General features: G+C 43.5%; 1 protein-coding gene across 1 annotated transcript in view; it reads left to right on the forward strand.

The window, feature by feature from the left end:
- MRAP2 (melanocortin 2 receptor accessory protein 2) overlaps positions 1-16,357 on the forward strand; it is a 178,741-nt gene extending 162,384 nt beyond the window's left edge. The window contains exon 4 of the mRNA XM_082249676.1: positions 15,953-16,357. Coding sequence (XP_082105802.1) covers positions 15,953-16,334 — 382 coding nt within the window. The 3' untranslated portion in view covers positions 16,335-16,357. The remainder of the gene's footprint in view (positions 1-15,952) is intronic.
- Positions 16,358-17,367: the final 1,010 nt, after the last annotated feature.

Below are 17,367 nucleotides of genomic sequence, written 5' to 3' on the forward strand. Positions count from 1 at the left end.
TTTGCTAACATGCCTCGGGCCAAATGGAAAACATATCCACCCGGAATAAAGCATGCTTGTGCGGCCCACTCTTTGGCAATGTAATGTAATTTATCTGTATGTGCTGAAAGGGATACCCTGGTTTGGGCGATTGCTGTTTTGGTACTGCCACGGTCTTACCTGAGTTGTGCAGTCCACAAACCAGGCAGGTAGCGGTAAAGTTAGCAGCTGCGGTAGTGAATCCAGGGGCAATCTAATTTTCCTCCACCTGTGCACACATAACCATTTTTGACTGATGAGCTGGATAATGAGCTGAATAGACCATCATTGGAAAAAGGGATCTTGGTAAACACCATTTACCACCAAGACCCCAAATGTCATCTGGACCCTGTGTAGCCCCTAAAGCCAGCCAGGCAGAAGGCCATGAACAGCCTATCAATCAACTCCGCATGTTTCACCAGCTTTCCCGAACTGGTCAAGAACCCTCTTGCCTTCCAGATAGGACCAAAATCATGTGCCACCCTAAAAGCATAACTCAAGTCAATTCTTGTTTGAGGTATCTTTGCCCATTCTTCCTTACAAAAGTCTTCCAGTTCTTTGAGATTTATGGGCTGTCAGTCACGCACTGCTCTTTTAAGGTCTATCCATAGATTTTCAATTATGTTGAGGTCAGGAGATTGTGAAGGCCATGGCAAAACCTTCAGTTTACGACTCTTGACGTAATCCCCTGTGGATTTCGAGGTGGGTTTAGGATCATTATCCATTTGTAGAAGCCATCCTCTCTTCAACTTCAGCTTTTTCACAGATGGCATCAATTTACCATCCAAAATTTGCTGAAATTTTATTGAATCCATTTTTCCTTCTACCCGTGAGATGTTCCCTGTGCCACTGGGTGCAATACAACCCCAAAGCATAATTGATCCACCCCCATGCTTAACAGTTGGACAGAGGTTCTTTTCATTAAATTCTGTGCCCCTTCTTCTCCAAACGTGCCTTTGCTCATTCCGGCCAAAAAGTTCAGTTTTAACCTCATCGGTCCACAGAACTTGTTTCCAAAATGCATCAGGCTTGTCTATACAGTGGGTACGGAAAGTATTCAGACCCCCTTAAAATTTTCACTCTTTGTTATATTGCAGCCATTTGCTAAAATCATTTAAGTTCATTCTTCTTCCTCATGAATGTACACATAGCACCCCATACTGACAGAAAAACACAGAATTGTTGACATTGTTGCAGATTTATTAAAAAAGAAAAACTGAAATATCACATGGTCCTAAGTATTCAGACCCTTTGCTGTGACACTCATATATTTAACTCAGGTGCTTTCCATTTCTTCTGATCATCCTTGAGATGGTTCTACACCTTCATTTGAGTCCAGCTGTGTTTGATTATACTGTTTGGACTTGATTAGGAAAGCCACACACCTGTCTATATAAGGCCTTCCAGATCACAATGCATGTCAGAGCAAATGAGAATCATGAGGTCAAAGGAACTGCCTGAAGAGCTCAGAGACAGAATTGTGGCAAGGCACAGATCTGGCCAAGGTTACAAAAAGATTTCTGCTGCACTTAAGGTACCTAAGAGCACAGTGGCCTCCATAATCCTCAAATGAAAGACGTTTGGGACGACCAGAACCCTTCCTAGTGCTGGCCGTCCGGCCAAACTGAGCTATCGGGGGAGAAGAGCCTTGGTGAGAGAGGTAAAGAAGAACCCAAAGATCACTGTGGCTGAGCTCCAGAGATGCAGTCAGGAGATGGGAGAAAGTTGTAGAAAGTCAACCATCACTGCAGCTCTCCACCAGTCGGGGCTTTATGGCAGAGTGGCCCGACGGAAGCCTCTCCTCAGTGTAAGACACATGAAAGCCCGCATGGAGTTTGCTAAAAAACACCTGAAGGACTCCAAGATGGTGAGAAATAAGATTCTCTGGTCTGATGAGACCAAAATAGAACTTTTTGGCCTTAATTCTAAGCGGTATGTGTGGAGAAAACCAGGCACTGCTCATCACCTGTCCAATACAGTCCCAACAGTGAAGCATGGTGGTGGCAGCATCATGCTGTGGGGGTGTTTTTCAGCTGCAGGGACAGGACGACTGGTTGCAATCGAGGGAAAGATGAATGCGGCCAAGTACAGGGATATCCTGGACAAAAACCTTCTCCAGAGTGCTCTGGACTTCAGACTGGGCCGAAGGTTTACCTTCCAACAAGACAATGACCCTAAGCACACAGCTAAAATAACGAAGGAGTGGCTTCACAACAACTCCGTGACTGTACTTGAATGGCCCAGCCAGAGCCCCGACTTAAACCCAATTGAGCATCTCTGGAGAGACCTAAAAATGGCTGTCCACCAACTTTTACCATCCAACCTGACAGAACTGGAGAGGATCTGCAAGGAGGAATGGCAGAGGATCCCCAAATCCAGGTGTGAAAGACTTGTTGCATCTTTCCCAAAAAGACTCCTGGCTGTATTAGATCAAAAGGGGGCTTCTACTAAATTCTGAGCAAAGGGTCTGAATACTTGGGACCATGTGATATTTCAGTTTTTCTTTTTTAATAAATCTGCAACAATGTCAACAATTCTGTGTTTTTCTGTCAGTATGGGGTGCTATGTGTACATTCATGAGGAAGAAGAATGAACTTAAATGATTTTAGCAAATGGCTGCAATATAACAAAGAGTGAAAAATTTAAGGGGGTCTGAATACTTTCCGTACCCACTGTATGTTCATTTGCAAACGCTGATTTTTGTGGTGAAGACGTAGAAGAGGTTTTCTTCTGATGACTCTTCCATGAAGACCATATTTGTACAAGTATCTCTTTATAGTGGAATAGTGTACCACAACTCCAGTGTCTGGCAGATCTTTCTGGAAGGATCGTGCAGTCAAACGTGGGTTTTGAATTGTTTTTCTCACAATCCTGCGAGCTGCTCTGTCTGATATTTTTCTTGGTCTTCCAGATCTTGCTTTAACTTGCACTGTTCCTGATGACTGCCATTCCTTAATTACATTCCGAACAGAGGATATTGACATCTGAAAACGCTTTGCTATCTTCTTATAGCCTTCTCCAGCTTTGTGAGCATCAACTATTTTCAGTTTCAGTTTTCTAGACAACTGCTTAGAAGATCCCATGGTGCTGATTGTTGGGGCAAGGTCAGATGAGTCTGGGCATTTAAAACCTTTGAGATTGACATCACCTGGTCTTCCCAGATGATGATTGAGAACAATCCATGACACTGGCAGGTCTCAGCCTTGCAAAGGGGGCAGTGCATGCTATAAATTCTGCAGGGTGCCCAAACTTTTGCAGACACCATTTTTTTGTTTTCTGTTATTTTGAAAGTGTAAATGATGGAAATAAAATCTAACTTTTGTTGACATATTATAAGAATGTCTAATCTGTAATTTGATGCCTTTTGGAGATGTTTCCATCTTTCCTTGGCTTCTTTATGCACATTAATACAAATTCTTACCTGGGGTGCCCAAACTTTCGATCCCCACTGTACCTGGAACCATTGACAAAAAGGTTCTAAGCGTCTGGGATGGGAGTCTCCTTCACCGGACTGACAGCTGCTGATTTCCATTCCATCAAGGAAAGGCAGTCATGTTGTTCCTCAACGTGTTGTCCTACTACGTTGGAAAATTGGTTAGATTGGTTAGAGACTACTATTGTTAGTTTGAAAATTGACATTTTTCACACCATTATCTCCCTCCCTCTCTTTCTCCTCAAAAACAGGAAGAAGAGATGCTGGGTTCAAAATGGTTCATCATCTTTTAGAGTCAGGTTAGTAGGTGTTTGGAGAGCCACTTCGTACTTAGTCAATGTGGCAACAGAAAGGTGTTTTGTCTGGGCTTGATTTAGGATCTCTTGCACCGAATGGGTAGTATAGAGGGTCAATGGGGAGTCCAAAATTCTGTCACCTACTTTCTGTAACAATACAGCGCAGGCGGCCACAGCTCATACACATCCCGGTGAGACTGGAATGATTGGATCTAGGGCAGTTGACAGGTACATAATGGGTCAGTACCTGGACCAGTGTAGTTGGGTCAATACTCCAGTTGTATGGCCCTTGTTTTCATGGCAAAAAAAAAAAAAAAAAGGGAGGTCGCAGTTGGGCAGACCTAAAGCATTTGCTTTTGAGAGTTCCTAGGTCCAATCCTGTAGGATTGACCAGTTGTCATCAGACAATTAAAAAGGTGTTTGTGATGTTAATTTGTAAAGGGGTCCCAGTTTGGATATGTTAGAGACCCAGTCTCTGCAGTAATTGACAAGTCCAAGAATGGCTCTCAATTGCCGGATGTTCTGAGGTCTCTGGATGTCTTTCAAGGTCTCTACTCTCTGGGTGGTTAGATGTTTGGTACCCTGAGATGCGCAATGTAACCTTCTTCTTGCAGATCTTGTTCAGAGCCCTTAAATCATGTACTAATCGGTATGTTGTTTCCTGGCCTTTAGCTGTCTTTATAGCCACTGACATGTTTTAAAAACACAAATTTATTTAAGCAAAGATCCTTCTAAAATTCCATTTTACTTACTAAAAAACAAAAACCAGACTGAATGCTGCTTTCACTCTTCTACTTCTTTCTTCAACCTTATTTAGGAAGAGCAAGAAGCATGCCGTCTGTTTACTCAATTAAATATGTTGTCAATTTGACCTGATAATAAAAATACAAAAAGCAAAACCATAAGAGAAACCTCAAACATTGCTTGAACCACACTATAACAGACGTGTCACAATCTCCCATTTCACTCAGTCCGGCCCAAAGGACACACGTTCGTTTTAACCTACCTTGTGTTTCCAAACAACCCAGAGAGTACCATGAAATCCTCCCCTATACAAACATTTGTGACTATCTATTCCTAGATGTAACAACAACTATTGGGATGCCGGTTTACCGTCCACTCGCAGAATGTTCAATGTCTCTACCCAAAACCCAAATTCCAGCACACAAAGTACTATTTCCACAAAATAGCCGCAAATCGGCACAAAACTAAAATAATTTTACTGGAAAAACTGAATCCGTTGCAAAAAAACAGATTAGTTACACAAAACAAACAAAAAACAGAAAACGCTATACAAAAACAAATGTAACTACACCTGACAAACAAAAATTAAACATAAAAACAGGTAGGTTTCACTAAACACTGAAATTCAATTAAAAATAAATCTATTCTACTGAAAACTGGATTTCCTGCCAAAAACTGCTGCAAAACAATAATATCACTAAATACCAGATTTCAGTTAAAAGTGGAATAACTCTACCAAAACTGAAATTCAGTACAAAAAACCCCACAATAGTTGTACTAAGAGTTGCCTTTCAGTACAAAAACACAAAAATAGTTATAATATAAATGTACTACAAGAGCAAAATGGTAGCAGGACAAAAACAAAATGATGGCACAGCCACATGGGTTTCAGTGAAAAAACAAAATGGTGGCACTGAAAACCTGCAAAAACAAAAATGATGGTCAGCCGGAACTTAAATTCAGTGTAGACAACAAGATATGTTCACTGAATACTGAACTTCAGTCCAAAAGCGAAATAACGCCACTTAGAACCAAAATTCAGCACAAAACCAGGATATCTGTACTAAAACTAAATTTTAGTGCAGAAAAACAAAACCAGATCAATTTTGCTATACACACTGATTTTCAACCCCAAAACTGAACAATTTCTACTCGGGGATGAATCTCAGCCTAACAATAGAATAGTTCTTCTACTGATGAAGTTGTGACGCGCAAGCGTATGATGCCACGCGTATAGGGGGGCGGAGATTCATACTGACGTGCGGCGACCTGACAGCACGGCTCCTTAACTCACACATGGTATGCCTGTACAGCTCGCACAAGCTTGGATTGTGCTGTATCATGCAAGTCATTTTTTTATTACTGCAATAAAGGGTATCCATACAGTGAGCACTTAGTTCTGTTGGTATAATTTTTTTTTTTTACATGCCATTCGGTGGTGCTGAGCCCTGTACACCGGCAGTCCTGTGATTTGCTCCCAGGTTATTGGACCCACCTTTACCAAGGAAACATTGCTTTCCATATTCAGGTTTAAGGTGAGAGGCCATCTTGTGGCTATTTTGTGGAGGTACCACAAGCACATAGTGGATAGAGACATCTATCAAGCACCTTATACACTAAGTTTGCACCAGTGGATATTTATGGACTTTCTTTGAGCACGTCTCATGCACTTTATTTTGTATTTTTTGTCACATATGCACTTATGAAATTGTAGTATATTTTATATATAAATTTTTTATTGATTATTATTTTAATTTTTGGCTATATTTATTACGGGCATTGATATAATGCACATTGTCACTTTTTGAATATTTTAGCATTTTATTTGGCACATTATTCACTTTAGCGCCTTACCCTTGCATCATATACATCTTAATACATTTTTAGTGAGAACGTTTTGGTTTAGCTGCTGATTTACATTTATTTATTTTTATTAGTTGCGCTGATTTTTCTATTTTGCACAATAGAATAGTTCCACCCGGTACACTACTATACTACCAAAATCTAAACGGACCGATATTCTATTATTAGGAAACTAACATTGCTCCATACAAAACCCACTTATACTGACAGAAATGTTTAACCACTTCCATTCAGAGCAGTTACACCCCCTTCCTGCCCAGACCAATTTTCAGCTTTCGGCGCTCTCATATTTTGAATGATAATTACTCAGTCATACAACGCTGTACCCAATTAAATTTTTTAGCATTTTTTTTCACACAAATAGAGCTTTCTTTTGGTAGTATTTTATCACCACTGGGTTTTTTATTTTTTGCGATAGAGGTTTAAAAAAGCGAAAATTTAAAAAAAACATTTTGTTTTAGTTTCTATTATAAAATTTTGCAAATGAGTAATTTCTTTTTCATAAATTTGGGCCAAAATTTATACTTCTACATATCTTTGGTAAAAATAACCCAAATTAGTGGTTATTATTTAGTCTGTGTGAAAGTTATAGAGTCTACGAGCTATGGTGCCAATCATTGAAAATTGATCACACCTGATGTACCGACGGCCTATTTCATTTCTTGAGGCTCTGAAATGTCAGGACAGTACAAATACCCCCCAAATTACCCCTTTTTGGAAAGAAGACATTCCAGGGTATTTAGTAAGAGGCATTGTGAGTTTTTTGAAGTTGTAATTTTTTCTTCATTTGGGAAAATGAAGAAATAATTTTTTTTTTTTTACACAAAATTGTCATAATAACAAGTTATTTCTCACACAGTATATGCATACTTGCAATTACACCCCAAAATACATTCTGCTACTCCTCCTGAGTATGGCAATACCATGTGTGAGACTTTTACACAGCCTGGTCACATACAGAGGCTCAACATGTAAGGAGCACCGTCAGGTGTTCTAGGAGCATAAAAATGGATTTTTGTAAAATCTTACCGTAAAATCCTTTTCTCTTAGCTCATTGACAGACGTAGTCCTCGGTGATACAGCACCTTCGGGTTATGTTGCCTCCACAGGAGCAGGACTAGACAAGAAATTAAAATGCTCTGGCCACACCCTAGGGGCAGTCCCAGAGGGTATATCCTCTCTCGCTCTGCCTCAGCAAATCAGTTATGTCAAAAAGCAGTCTTTAGAGATTTTAACCCAACCCAACTCCAAAACAGAGGGGCGGGGACTACGTCTGTCAATGAGCTAAGAGAAAAGGATTTTACGGTAAGATTTTACAAAAATCCATTTTTCTCTATAGCTCATTGACAGACGTAGTCCTCGGTGATACAGCACCTTCGGGACGTCCCAGAGCAGTATCACAAATGAGGGGTGGGAAAATGGAAATCAAATCCCAATCTAGAAGGCCCAACCGGTGCCAACTAGAAGTTTACAATGCTCATCCTTAATGATGAGACTCAACAAAAAAGAAATTTTTCAAACAGAAAAAAACTCTCGAGGTAGACCACCGGTCTCCTCAAATTGCGGCCTGCAAAACCTTGCGGCCAAATGAGGCATCCGCCGATGCCGTCACATCAATTTTATAGAATTTTGTAAAGGTATGTACCGACGACCAGGTGGCCGCCTTACATACCTGGACCACTGACGCCTGATGGCGAAAGGCCCAGGAAGTAGTGAGCGCTCGAGTGGAGTGCGCCCTAACAGGGAACGGAGGACTCTGACCCTTAATAGAATAAGCCTGTACCACCGTCTGTCTAATCCATTTGGCAATGGTCGCGGCAGATGCAGGCAAACCCTTTCTGGGGCCATCCGTGATCACAAAAAGTGAATCCGTCTTACGGAATGATTCCGTAGCTTTCAGGTATACTCTGATTGCCCGAACCACATCCAAGGAATGCAACGCATGTTCCCGATGATGCTTGGGCTGAGGACACAAGGAAGGTAGTAAAATATCTTTATTCAGATGAAAATCTGAAACCACCTTAGGAAGAAAGGATGGCTTAGGATAAAGTACTACCTTATCCCTATGAATCACTAGGTATGGGGACTGGCATGATAATGCAGCCAGTTCTGACACCCTGCGAGCAGAAGTGATAGCCACCAAGAAGGCCACCTTCTGGGATAAAGTAAGCAAGGGAATCTCCCTGATGTTTTCAAAGGGAGGTTTCTGTAGAACCGACAAAACTAAATTAAGATCCCAGGGCGGTAAGGGCGCGCGGACTGGTGGAGCCAGGTGCCGCACCCCCTGGATGAAATTCCGCACCAAGGACTAGGTAGCTAAAGGTTTCTGAAAGAAGATTGCTAATGCTGAAACTTGACCCTTGAGGGTGCTCAAGGCTAGCTTCTGCTCAACCCCTTGTTGCAAAAAAGCCAATATTCGAGTCACCAAATAGGTACGTGGAGGAAATCCTAAAGATTTGCACCACGCAATATAAGTCTTCCATGTGTGATAATAGACCTTGCTGGAAGTCGCTTTCCTTGCTTTAATAAGGGTAGGAATGACTGAAGCTGACAAACCTCTGTCCTTCAGTACTTGGGTCTCAATGGCCAGGCCATTAAAACCAGCGACTGTAAAGCACGATGGTAAATTGGTCCTTGAGACCACAGACACTCCCTGAGACGAAGTTCCCACGGAACGTCTGCGACTAGCCTGTCCAAGTCGGCCAGGCCGGCTTGACGAGGCCAGCCTAGAATTTCTAGGACCACTGGTGCTGACTGGATCTGAACCAGGCGTCCCTAGAGCTATCTGGCCCCGACCATCCGAGACAGTCTGGTCGTTTTCTGTTCCCACACATTTATCAGATACCTGATTGCTATCAGGAAGGGTGATCTTTTCTGGTTGAACCTCAGGGACCGAAGTCACCCGGCTAGAGGCTTCTTGGCCTGTCTGGTCAACCAGATCCGATTCCTGTGGGGAATTGAGACTAATCTTAGGGAAAGGTAAAGGAAAAGATCTATTCAGGGAACGGTGACTACCGCTCCCTGTAGTACTTAAATGTTGGAAGGGAAGAATCGCACCGGTAGTAGTAGTTGATGCTCGATCTAATGTCCTGAATACCGGTGAAAACGTCCCCCCACCCTCAAACCGGGTGGGGGCGCACCTTCAGGCTGTGTACTCCTTTGCTTCGGGTTTGGCTGAGTTGGTCCTCTGTTTGTCCGACCAGCCTTTCTTGAACCCTCCTGGAGGAGTCTTGCCTTTCCCGCTAGTTCCAGCCGGGCGTGCGAACCCTTTATGGGCGGTAAAGAAAGGTCCTCGCTTGTTGCGAGGTCCCTTAGCTTTAGCAGCCTGTGGCAAAAAAGTGCTCTTGCCCCCAGTGGCATCCTTAATGATTTCATCTAGGGTGGCCCCAAATAGACGATTCCCCTGAAAGGGGAGATTCGTCAAGGTCTTTTTGGAACCTAGGTCAGCTGACCAGCATTTTAACCACAGCACACGTCTGAGGATTACCGCTGACATAGATGCATGCCCTAATAGGGGAGTAGTGTCCAAGGCTGCGTCACAGATAAACTGTAGCCCTAGTATAATCTGTTCCATCAAATCAGATGTTTCCTGGGGAATATCTTTTCCCCTAAGGTCTTGGCGTACCAATCTCGCCCATTCCGTAAGTGTCTGGGAAACTAGACCAATAACAATTACTGGTCTAAATGCTGACCCAATCAGAGAGAAGATGGTGCGGGACTCTGCTTCCATCTTTCGATCCACCGGATCCTTAAAGGACGAAGTGTCCTCCACTGGGATAACCGTGGCTTTATTCAGCCTGGAAATAGGTGGATCCACCACTGGTGGTACCGTCCATTTCTTAATGATGGATTCCTCAAACGGATAGCGTCTAGCAATACGCTTGGAAATAGTAAAGGTACGTTTAGAATGCTCCCATTCTCCTTTAATCTTATTACCAAAACACTTGGGTACAGGAAAAACCTTCACCGTTTTGATGGGCTTGTTAGTACCAAAAGGAATCTCTGTATCAGTTGCTTCTGCCGGTAAAACCTCAAGTTTTAAGGTTTCCTGCACTGCCACAACTAGTGCGTCCACCAATGCTTCTTCCTGAATTATAGCGGGAGAAGAAACGTCCTCCTCACTGTCTGAGGGAGCTTTACCTGAGGTAACAGCCCTTGCAGAGGGACCTGCAACTGCAGTGACCATCTCTGAATCGGAGTCAGAGGTGTCAGATAATATAGGGGTAGGCGGGGGTCGCTTCCTTGACCCTCGTCCCTGACAGGCCGCCTCCACCCGAGCCACCATAGACTCCAAAATTGCTGTAAATGCCTCTACACTCTGTGCACTGGCGGGTCCCGTGGCCCCCTCGAGGGAAACAGGTGGGGGAATTTGTGTGGCAGGGTCCATGATTATTCCAGTAACTTCCCGGATAATATAATTCAAAAATAAAAAACTTTTTTTTTTTTTTTTTTTCACAGACCCACAAAAGCCCCTTAGTGTTACCTGCTAGGGATCCCTATCGATCGAGAGAGAGAGAGAGAGAGAGAGAGAGAGAGAGAGAGAGAGAGAGATAGACCCCCAGGCTCACCACTTGATGCTCAGAGTTTAACTGCAACAGGTTACAGCGCTGTCTTGACAAACAGGAAGTCTTTTGACTGGCTGCCCAGGAAGAAAGGAGGCGGCTCCGCCCCTCTGCACGCCTTCCGGCGCCTCCCCTAGCTCCACGAGGTGTTTGGATCACCTCAAACATGGCCGCCCCCATGCTGGAGACACGAGGCTACGCCAAAATGGCGGCTCGTGCAATCCAGCAAAAAAAATGGCGGCGGCCTGTACCGAATAGCGGTGTGCTGCAGGGCACACAACACTATCTCTGCATGGGGATTTTTGGCGTGGTTGGCGGTACCGGCCCTGGCGGACCTCATGGCCGTTCGGAAGGCCTGCTATAGCTGTAGATTTGACTAGGAAGGCAGTCTACATGTCCGTGGCTTCTGACTGGTAGGTACCTTATTCTTATCACAGTAAGATTCCCAGACTGCCACTGATTACAATCTTTAAAACATGTATACAATTAGATTGTTAGCTCCCAAACCAAGCCTCCTGGCTTTTTGCACATAAAATCACACTCAAAGTAGGGGGATCTGTGCCATGTTATAGGATAGAGGGGGACTCTATCTTACCATACAGAGAGGGGCCCGCGTTCACCACAAGACCCGTCAGGGGGAAAAGGGGGAACATACTACTCACCATACCGGAACCAGGCGGGCACCAACTCCTGACAGTACCCCTCTCCACCGGGGCGGGAGGGCTGTCGACCAATACGGACGCCGTGACTCATGGTCTTTGGCGTTTCAGCGAGACGTTTAACTCGCGGGGTCAGTCCCTTAATGGGACTTTGTCGCGGCCGACCCAGCGCGGAGCTATGGCCTGCACGCGCTCGTAGGCTGAACTGGGGTGACCACCGGATCTCAACATCCAGCCCGTCGCCCAGTTCAGCTTTCTTGCTTGAAGATCTCACAGGAACACTGGAGAAAAAAGCTGTCTAAAAAATCTTTTTAAGAAAAAAATCTTGCCAGGACCGAAGATCCCAGCAAGGTATCTAGGTCCTTACTCCTAACTAGACAGAAAATAACTGATTTGCTGAGGCAGAGAGAGAGAGGATATACCCTCTGGGACTGCCCCTAGGGTGTGGCCAGAGCATTTTAATTTCCTGTCTAGTCCTGCTCCTGTGGAGGCAACATAACCCGAAGGTGCAGTATCACCGAGGACTACGTCTGTCAATGAGCGATAGAGAAATTACACATATAATTTCCTAATGACCTATCACACTTTTTGAAGGCCCTGGAACACCAGGACAAGGGAATTACCCAAAAAATGACCCCATTTTGGAAAGCAAACACCCCAATGTATATTCTATGAGGCATAATGAGTCTTTTGAACATGTCATTTTTTTCCACATGTTTTTGGAAAATGTGGAAAGAAAATGAAACCGCATTTTTTTTTTTTTTTACACAAAGTTGTCAATTCATAAGATATTTCTAACACATAGCATGTACATAGCAAAAATGACACCCCAAAATACATTCTAATACTCCTCCTGAGTATGGTGATACCACATATGTAAAACTTTGTCCCAGCATAGCCACATACAGAGGCCCAACATGCAAGGAGCACCGTCAGGTGTTCTAGGAGCCTAAATTACACATATAATTTCATTACAACCTTTCACACTTTTGAAGGCCCTGGAACCCCAAGACAATGGAAACCCCCACAAAATGACCCCATTTTGGAAAGCAAACACCCCAACACATAATCTAGGAGGCATGGGCTGCAGATAGGTACTCAGGTACACTGATGGGCTGCAGACAGGTACTCAGGTACACTGATCGGCTTCAGAAAGGTACTTGGGCACTCTGGACTGAAGACAGGTACTCAGGTACTCTAATGACAGGTATTCCGATGACAGGTACGCGGGTACTTTGAGTACCAATCATCGGAGTACCAGAGTACCTGTCATCAGAGTACCCGAGTACCTGTCATCATTATACGGGTACTCTGATGACAGGTACTCGGATGACAGGTACTCAAAGTACCCGAGTACCTGTCATCAGAGTACCCAACCAGCCCATCAGAGTACCCTAGTACCTGTCACCAGCCCATCAGAGTACCCGAGTACCTGTCGTTAGATACCTGATGGGCTGGTGACGGGTACTCGGGTACTCCGATGACGGGTACTCTGAGTACCTGTCATCGGAGTACCAGAGTACCTGTCATCAGAGTACCCATCATCGGAGTACCCGAGTACCTGTCATCAGAGTACCCGAGGTACCTGTCATCAGAGTACCCGAGGTACCTGTCATCAGAGTACCCGAGGTACCTGTCATCAGAGTACCCGAGTACCTGTCATCAGAGTACCCGTCATCAGAGTACCCGAGTACCTTTCATCAGAGTACCTGATGGGCTGGTGACAGGTACTCGGGTACTCTGATGGGCTGGTGACAGGTACTCGGGTACTCTGATGGGCTGATGACAGGTACTTTTATGGGCTAGTGACAGATACTTTGGGCTAGTGACAGGTGCTCTTTATTGGGGGGGGGCAATTAGTGTGTTTTGGGGTGCACTGTAATCGGTAACTAGCTGTGTCTGAGGAGGAGAACACGGTGACAGCTAGTTACCGTGTTCTCTGTTGAACGAGGAGCTAAAGTTGGAGCTGCTCATGTGATCGGCTGTGATTGACACAGCCGATCACGTGGTAAACAGCCAATTTCATTGGCTGTTTACCTTGATCAGGGGTTGGGCTCAGTCCGAGGGACGAGCCTCACCCCCGATCGCCATGCTGCGCAGCCCCATACAAAAAAAAACAAAAACCCTTAAGCTATATTGACTGGGAGTCTACAGAGGACAACAGTATAGGTTTTTTCCCCAATCAATATACCCACCCCAAATTACAAATATTAAAAACACAAAATAAACCCTGTAGTTATACAAAAGAGGAGAAGCAAAGTTATTCTGCTGAGCAGAGTTTACCTTATGTAGCAGACAGAGAAAATGAATCCTGGTCTCAGGGCAACAGACAATTTCAAAGCTGAAATTATAGCATATATAAATTTATTTATTTCATATAGATAGGATCCCCTCCACTGAGTACCAGTCTTTCATGTCTGATGGGAGACAGCAATCTGTCCCTATGACACTATGCCTGGGATTCTATGTCCTTCCCCCTGTCGGGGCTGAATGGTGAGAATAAAAAGGAGTTTACAGAGTCCAGATAACATTGCAAGAAAATGAAGCTGACCTTTTTGTGGCATAAAGTATATCATGACCTTAAGGTTTGAGGTGAGTGAGGTTAATTTTCACAGTGGTGTAGTACTAATTATTTAGTGAGAATACATATATAAGAAAAGTCTGCGAGATTGAAAAGAGCACAAGTGGATATCACAACATTGATTGGTGGCCTTTTTGCAAAATAATTAATGTTGGACTTTTTAAAATGGTAATATATGACTTTTTTAACCCTGGGATTTTGGTTTCACTCCTGCACAGTTACATCATGTTTGTATAGGTCAAATTATTATATGTTAGTAGATGAAATTGTGAAGCAACTTGTTTGCAGCACTGGGGTTGTGGTCCTAATTCCATGTGAAATTGGTAAATTGATATATGCTACATACGACAGCACTGTGGTAGTTAATTAAAAACTAAAAGCTGTAGTAACTGTAAATGAGTGATACAGCCAGGTGAGCGGGGGACCCGTACGCCTGCACCTTTTTTTAATTGTGGAAGCAGACACGGAGAAGATCCCTGGTCTGCTGTCACAGTGAATATGGGTGTAACATGTTATGAAAGATGAACCTGTCCTTTAAAAGGAGCTTCAGTCTGCTCTATGTTAACGTCACAGATGTCAGTCCAGGCACAGTGTCATCAAGACCATAGAGTCGAGATCCGCCAGGTGCTTGGACCGACACCTGGCTCAGCCTCTCAGCGAGCCACTGAGCTGGCCGCTTCCCGCCCTTCACAGCCCAGCGCTCCAATGAGCGAGGAGGCGGCAGAGCGGAGAGCTGCTGACTGACAGCAGCTTTCTGCTTGGGGAGCTGTCAGAACCGAGCGATTGGCGGTGTTCGATCGCTCTGTTCCAAGGGCAGAGGGGACAGATGTAGCATCGGATTAATGCTGCATGCATCTAGGTAAATATTACTGGGGGGAAAAATGTAACCCCATTCATCTCCCTTGACACTGAACTTCTACAAGCTGAGGCCTGTGTGAAAAGTCTAATTTTTTTTTAAAAGATATGGATAAAGTAGGGAAGGGTAAAACGCATGTTAGGGTTGGTTTTCCTATCACTTTCTGTCCCAAAGACAATAGTCAACAAAAAAAAAATACAGAAGGTATATCTGCCCAGTGGAGACAAAAACAGCGATAGAAGCATGCCAGGGGCAAATTGCAAACCCCATTAAAGTAGTGGGAGGAGAAAAAGAAAAAAAGTGTTGACTGTCTGTACACTTTATACTTGAATGTGTCCTTAGACCAACTTCATGTAATTCCAGCAGAACATATACTGACAGGGAAGGTGCTGATAGAAAACATCAGAGTAATAACCTTATCAGAGTGCTCCTTTATTATCCCATCTGTACTGCTGTGGAGGTTTAGAATGTGGTAGGGGGGATCCGATCAAAATTACAAATCACTTGGTAATTAAGACAGTTGACCTATATGTACTTTTCCTGTGTAAGTAGCATCTTGTCTGGAGCTCAGTTTTAAAACTAATTAGCATTATACAAATTAAGGGGGTGGTTGCTGTAGCAATACCTGCGTTAAATCTTCTTATTTAACTGTAGAAATGATGGCTTTGGTCACAAACATTATTAGCATGCTCTTGCAAGAGCCTAAAGATCTCAGATCTAAATGCTATCTCTCCTTTTCGGACTTTGACAACTACATTAATCAGATATGCTCACAGTCTGTCTTCTGGCAGGTTGTGTGTCCTGGTAACAACTGCCATTCATCACAGAGAAAAATAAAGGTCTGCATACACTCTGAGATTTGTCAAAAGTCTCTACAAGAGTGAGGGCTCTTTTATACTTTCACTTTTAGACTTTAACTTTCTCTTTTCTATGATATCAGAAACGTGGAGCTACCGGAAAAGAGATCCAGAATGAACAGCTTTGTAACAGACTTTGGTAGACAGACAGAAGTTAACAAAATGTTCTCCCATGATGCAGTTGAAGAATCTAGGTCACTATTTCATTGCTACATCAATGAAGTTGATCGCCCTGCCAGTACAAAACGGACTTCCAAGACTACAGACAATGGTATTCTCATCCAGCAGACTGTTAGAAACTGCAAAGTGGAAGTAGATCCCAGTGGCTTTGCTAAATTCAGCATCCCAAACTTTGTAACCACAGACCAGAATTCTTCAGCTGATGAAGATCTTCTTATGGATGATCCCCCAATCATACTGAAAAATCATCCAGCTGGCTCAAACCAAAATAGTTTTATAAACTGATCTGTAATTTTTTTACACTGTATGTAGAGACAATGAAATGAAAAAACACATTTTATACAGTTGTATTCACAATTGAAACTTGATATATTTGGTGGTTTTCTGTGTGAAAATAAATGCACTATTTATATGCTTACTTCAAGATGGTATGTGCTGTGATATAATGTTTTCTCATTTTGGTATATCTGCAGGAACATGTTTTCATTTCTCTAATCAATAGACAGTAAAGTGAAGCAATGGCATAACTATGCTGATCAACCCTGAGAGCATTTGTATTTAATGTATATTACAATAAATTACAGGTTGCCATGATCAGTTACTATAAAATACATCCATTTAACACTACATATGCTGCTTGATACCAGTTTTTTTTTGTGACCTCCAAAAAATAGAGATTTTTGTTATTGAATTTTATCAGTGACTGGTGTAGTCTGTCCTAAATGGCCTGCGATTATCACCTTGGCCCAAATGGTTAGCAACAGTGTTAAATGTATACGAGTAATAGCAAACCTATCATGATTCTCAGGAAGTAAGCTTGGTCTTTTTTTATATTTAAACTATACTATAGGCAAAACTTTTTTCCATCTTGGATAGAGTAAGGGAGGGGTTACCCAACCTCGGGCAATAATGCTTTATTAAAGGACAAAAAAACAGTACATTGGAATTGCACTCACACTTTTTCTTAATGGTAGTCGCTTGACAGCATTCCAACAGGAGCTACTCGCTCCTCCCGTCCCTCCTGACGATGACTCTACGGTCTCCTCATTCGCGGCTGCCGCCGCTGTATCCCCGCTGTATCCCCGCTCTCTTTCACTTCCTGTGTTTCCTAGTCACCGGATGCCGGTCCCAGTGCGCCTGACCACAATACCGGCGTAATCAACGGCGCCTCAGGAGAGCCGAAGCCAAGCCGAAGCCACAAGTTGTTCGGAGCTGCGAGGTGGGGGATTCAAAACACGGGTGCACTGCCTCTGCTGTTGCTATGGACAACGCGTTTCGGAGGCGGAGCCTCCTTCCTCAGGTCACACCTTACTTCCTG

The sequence above is a fragment of the Pelophylax lessonae genome (genome assembly GCF_965119305.1).
Source record: "Pelophylax lessonae genome assembly, chromosome: 3".
Taxonomy (NCBI): domain Eukaryota; kingdom Metazoa; phylum Chordata; class Amphibia; order Anura; family Ranidae; genus Pelophylax; species Pelophylax lessonae.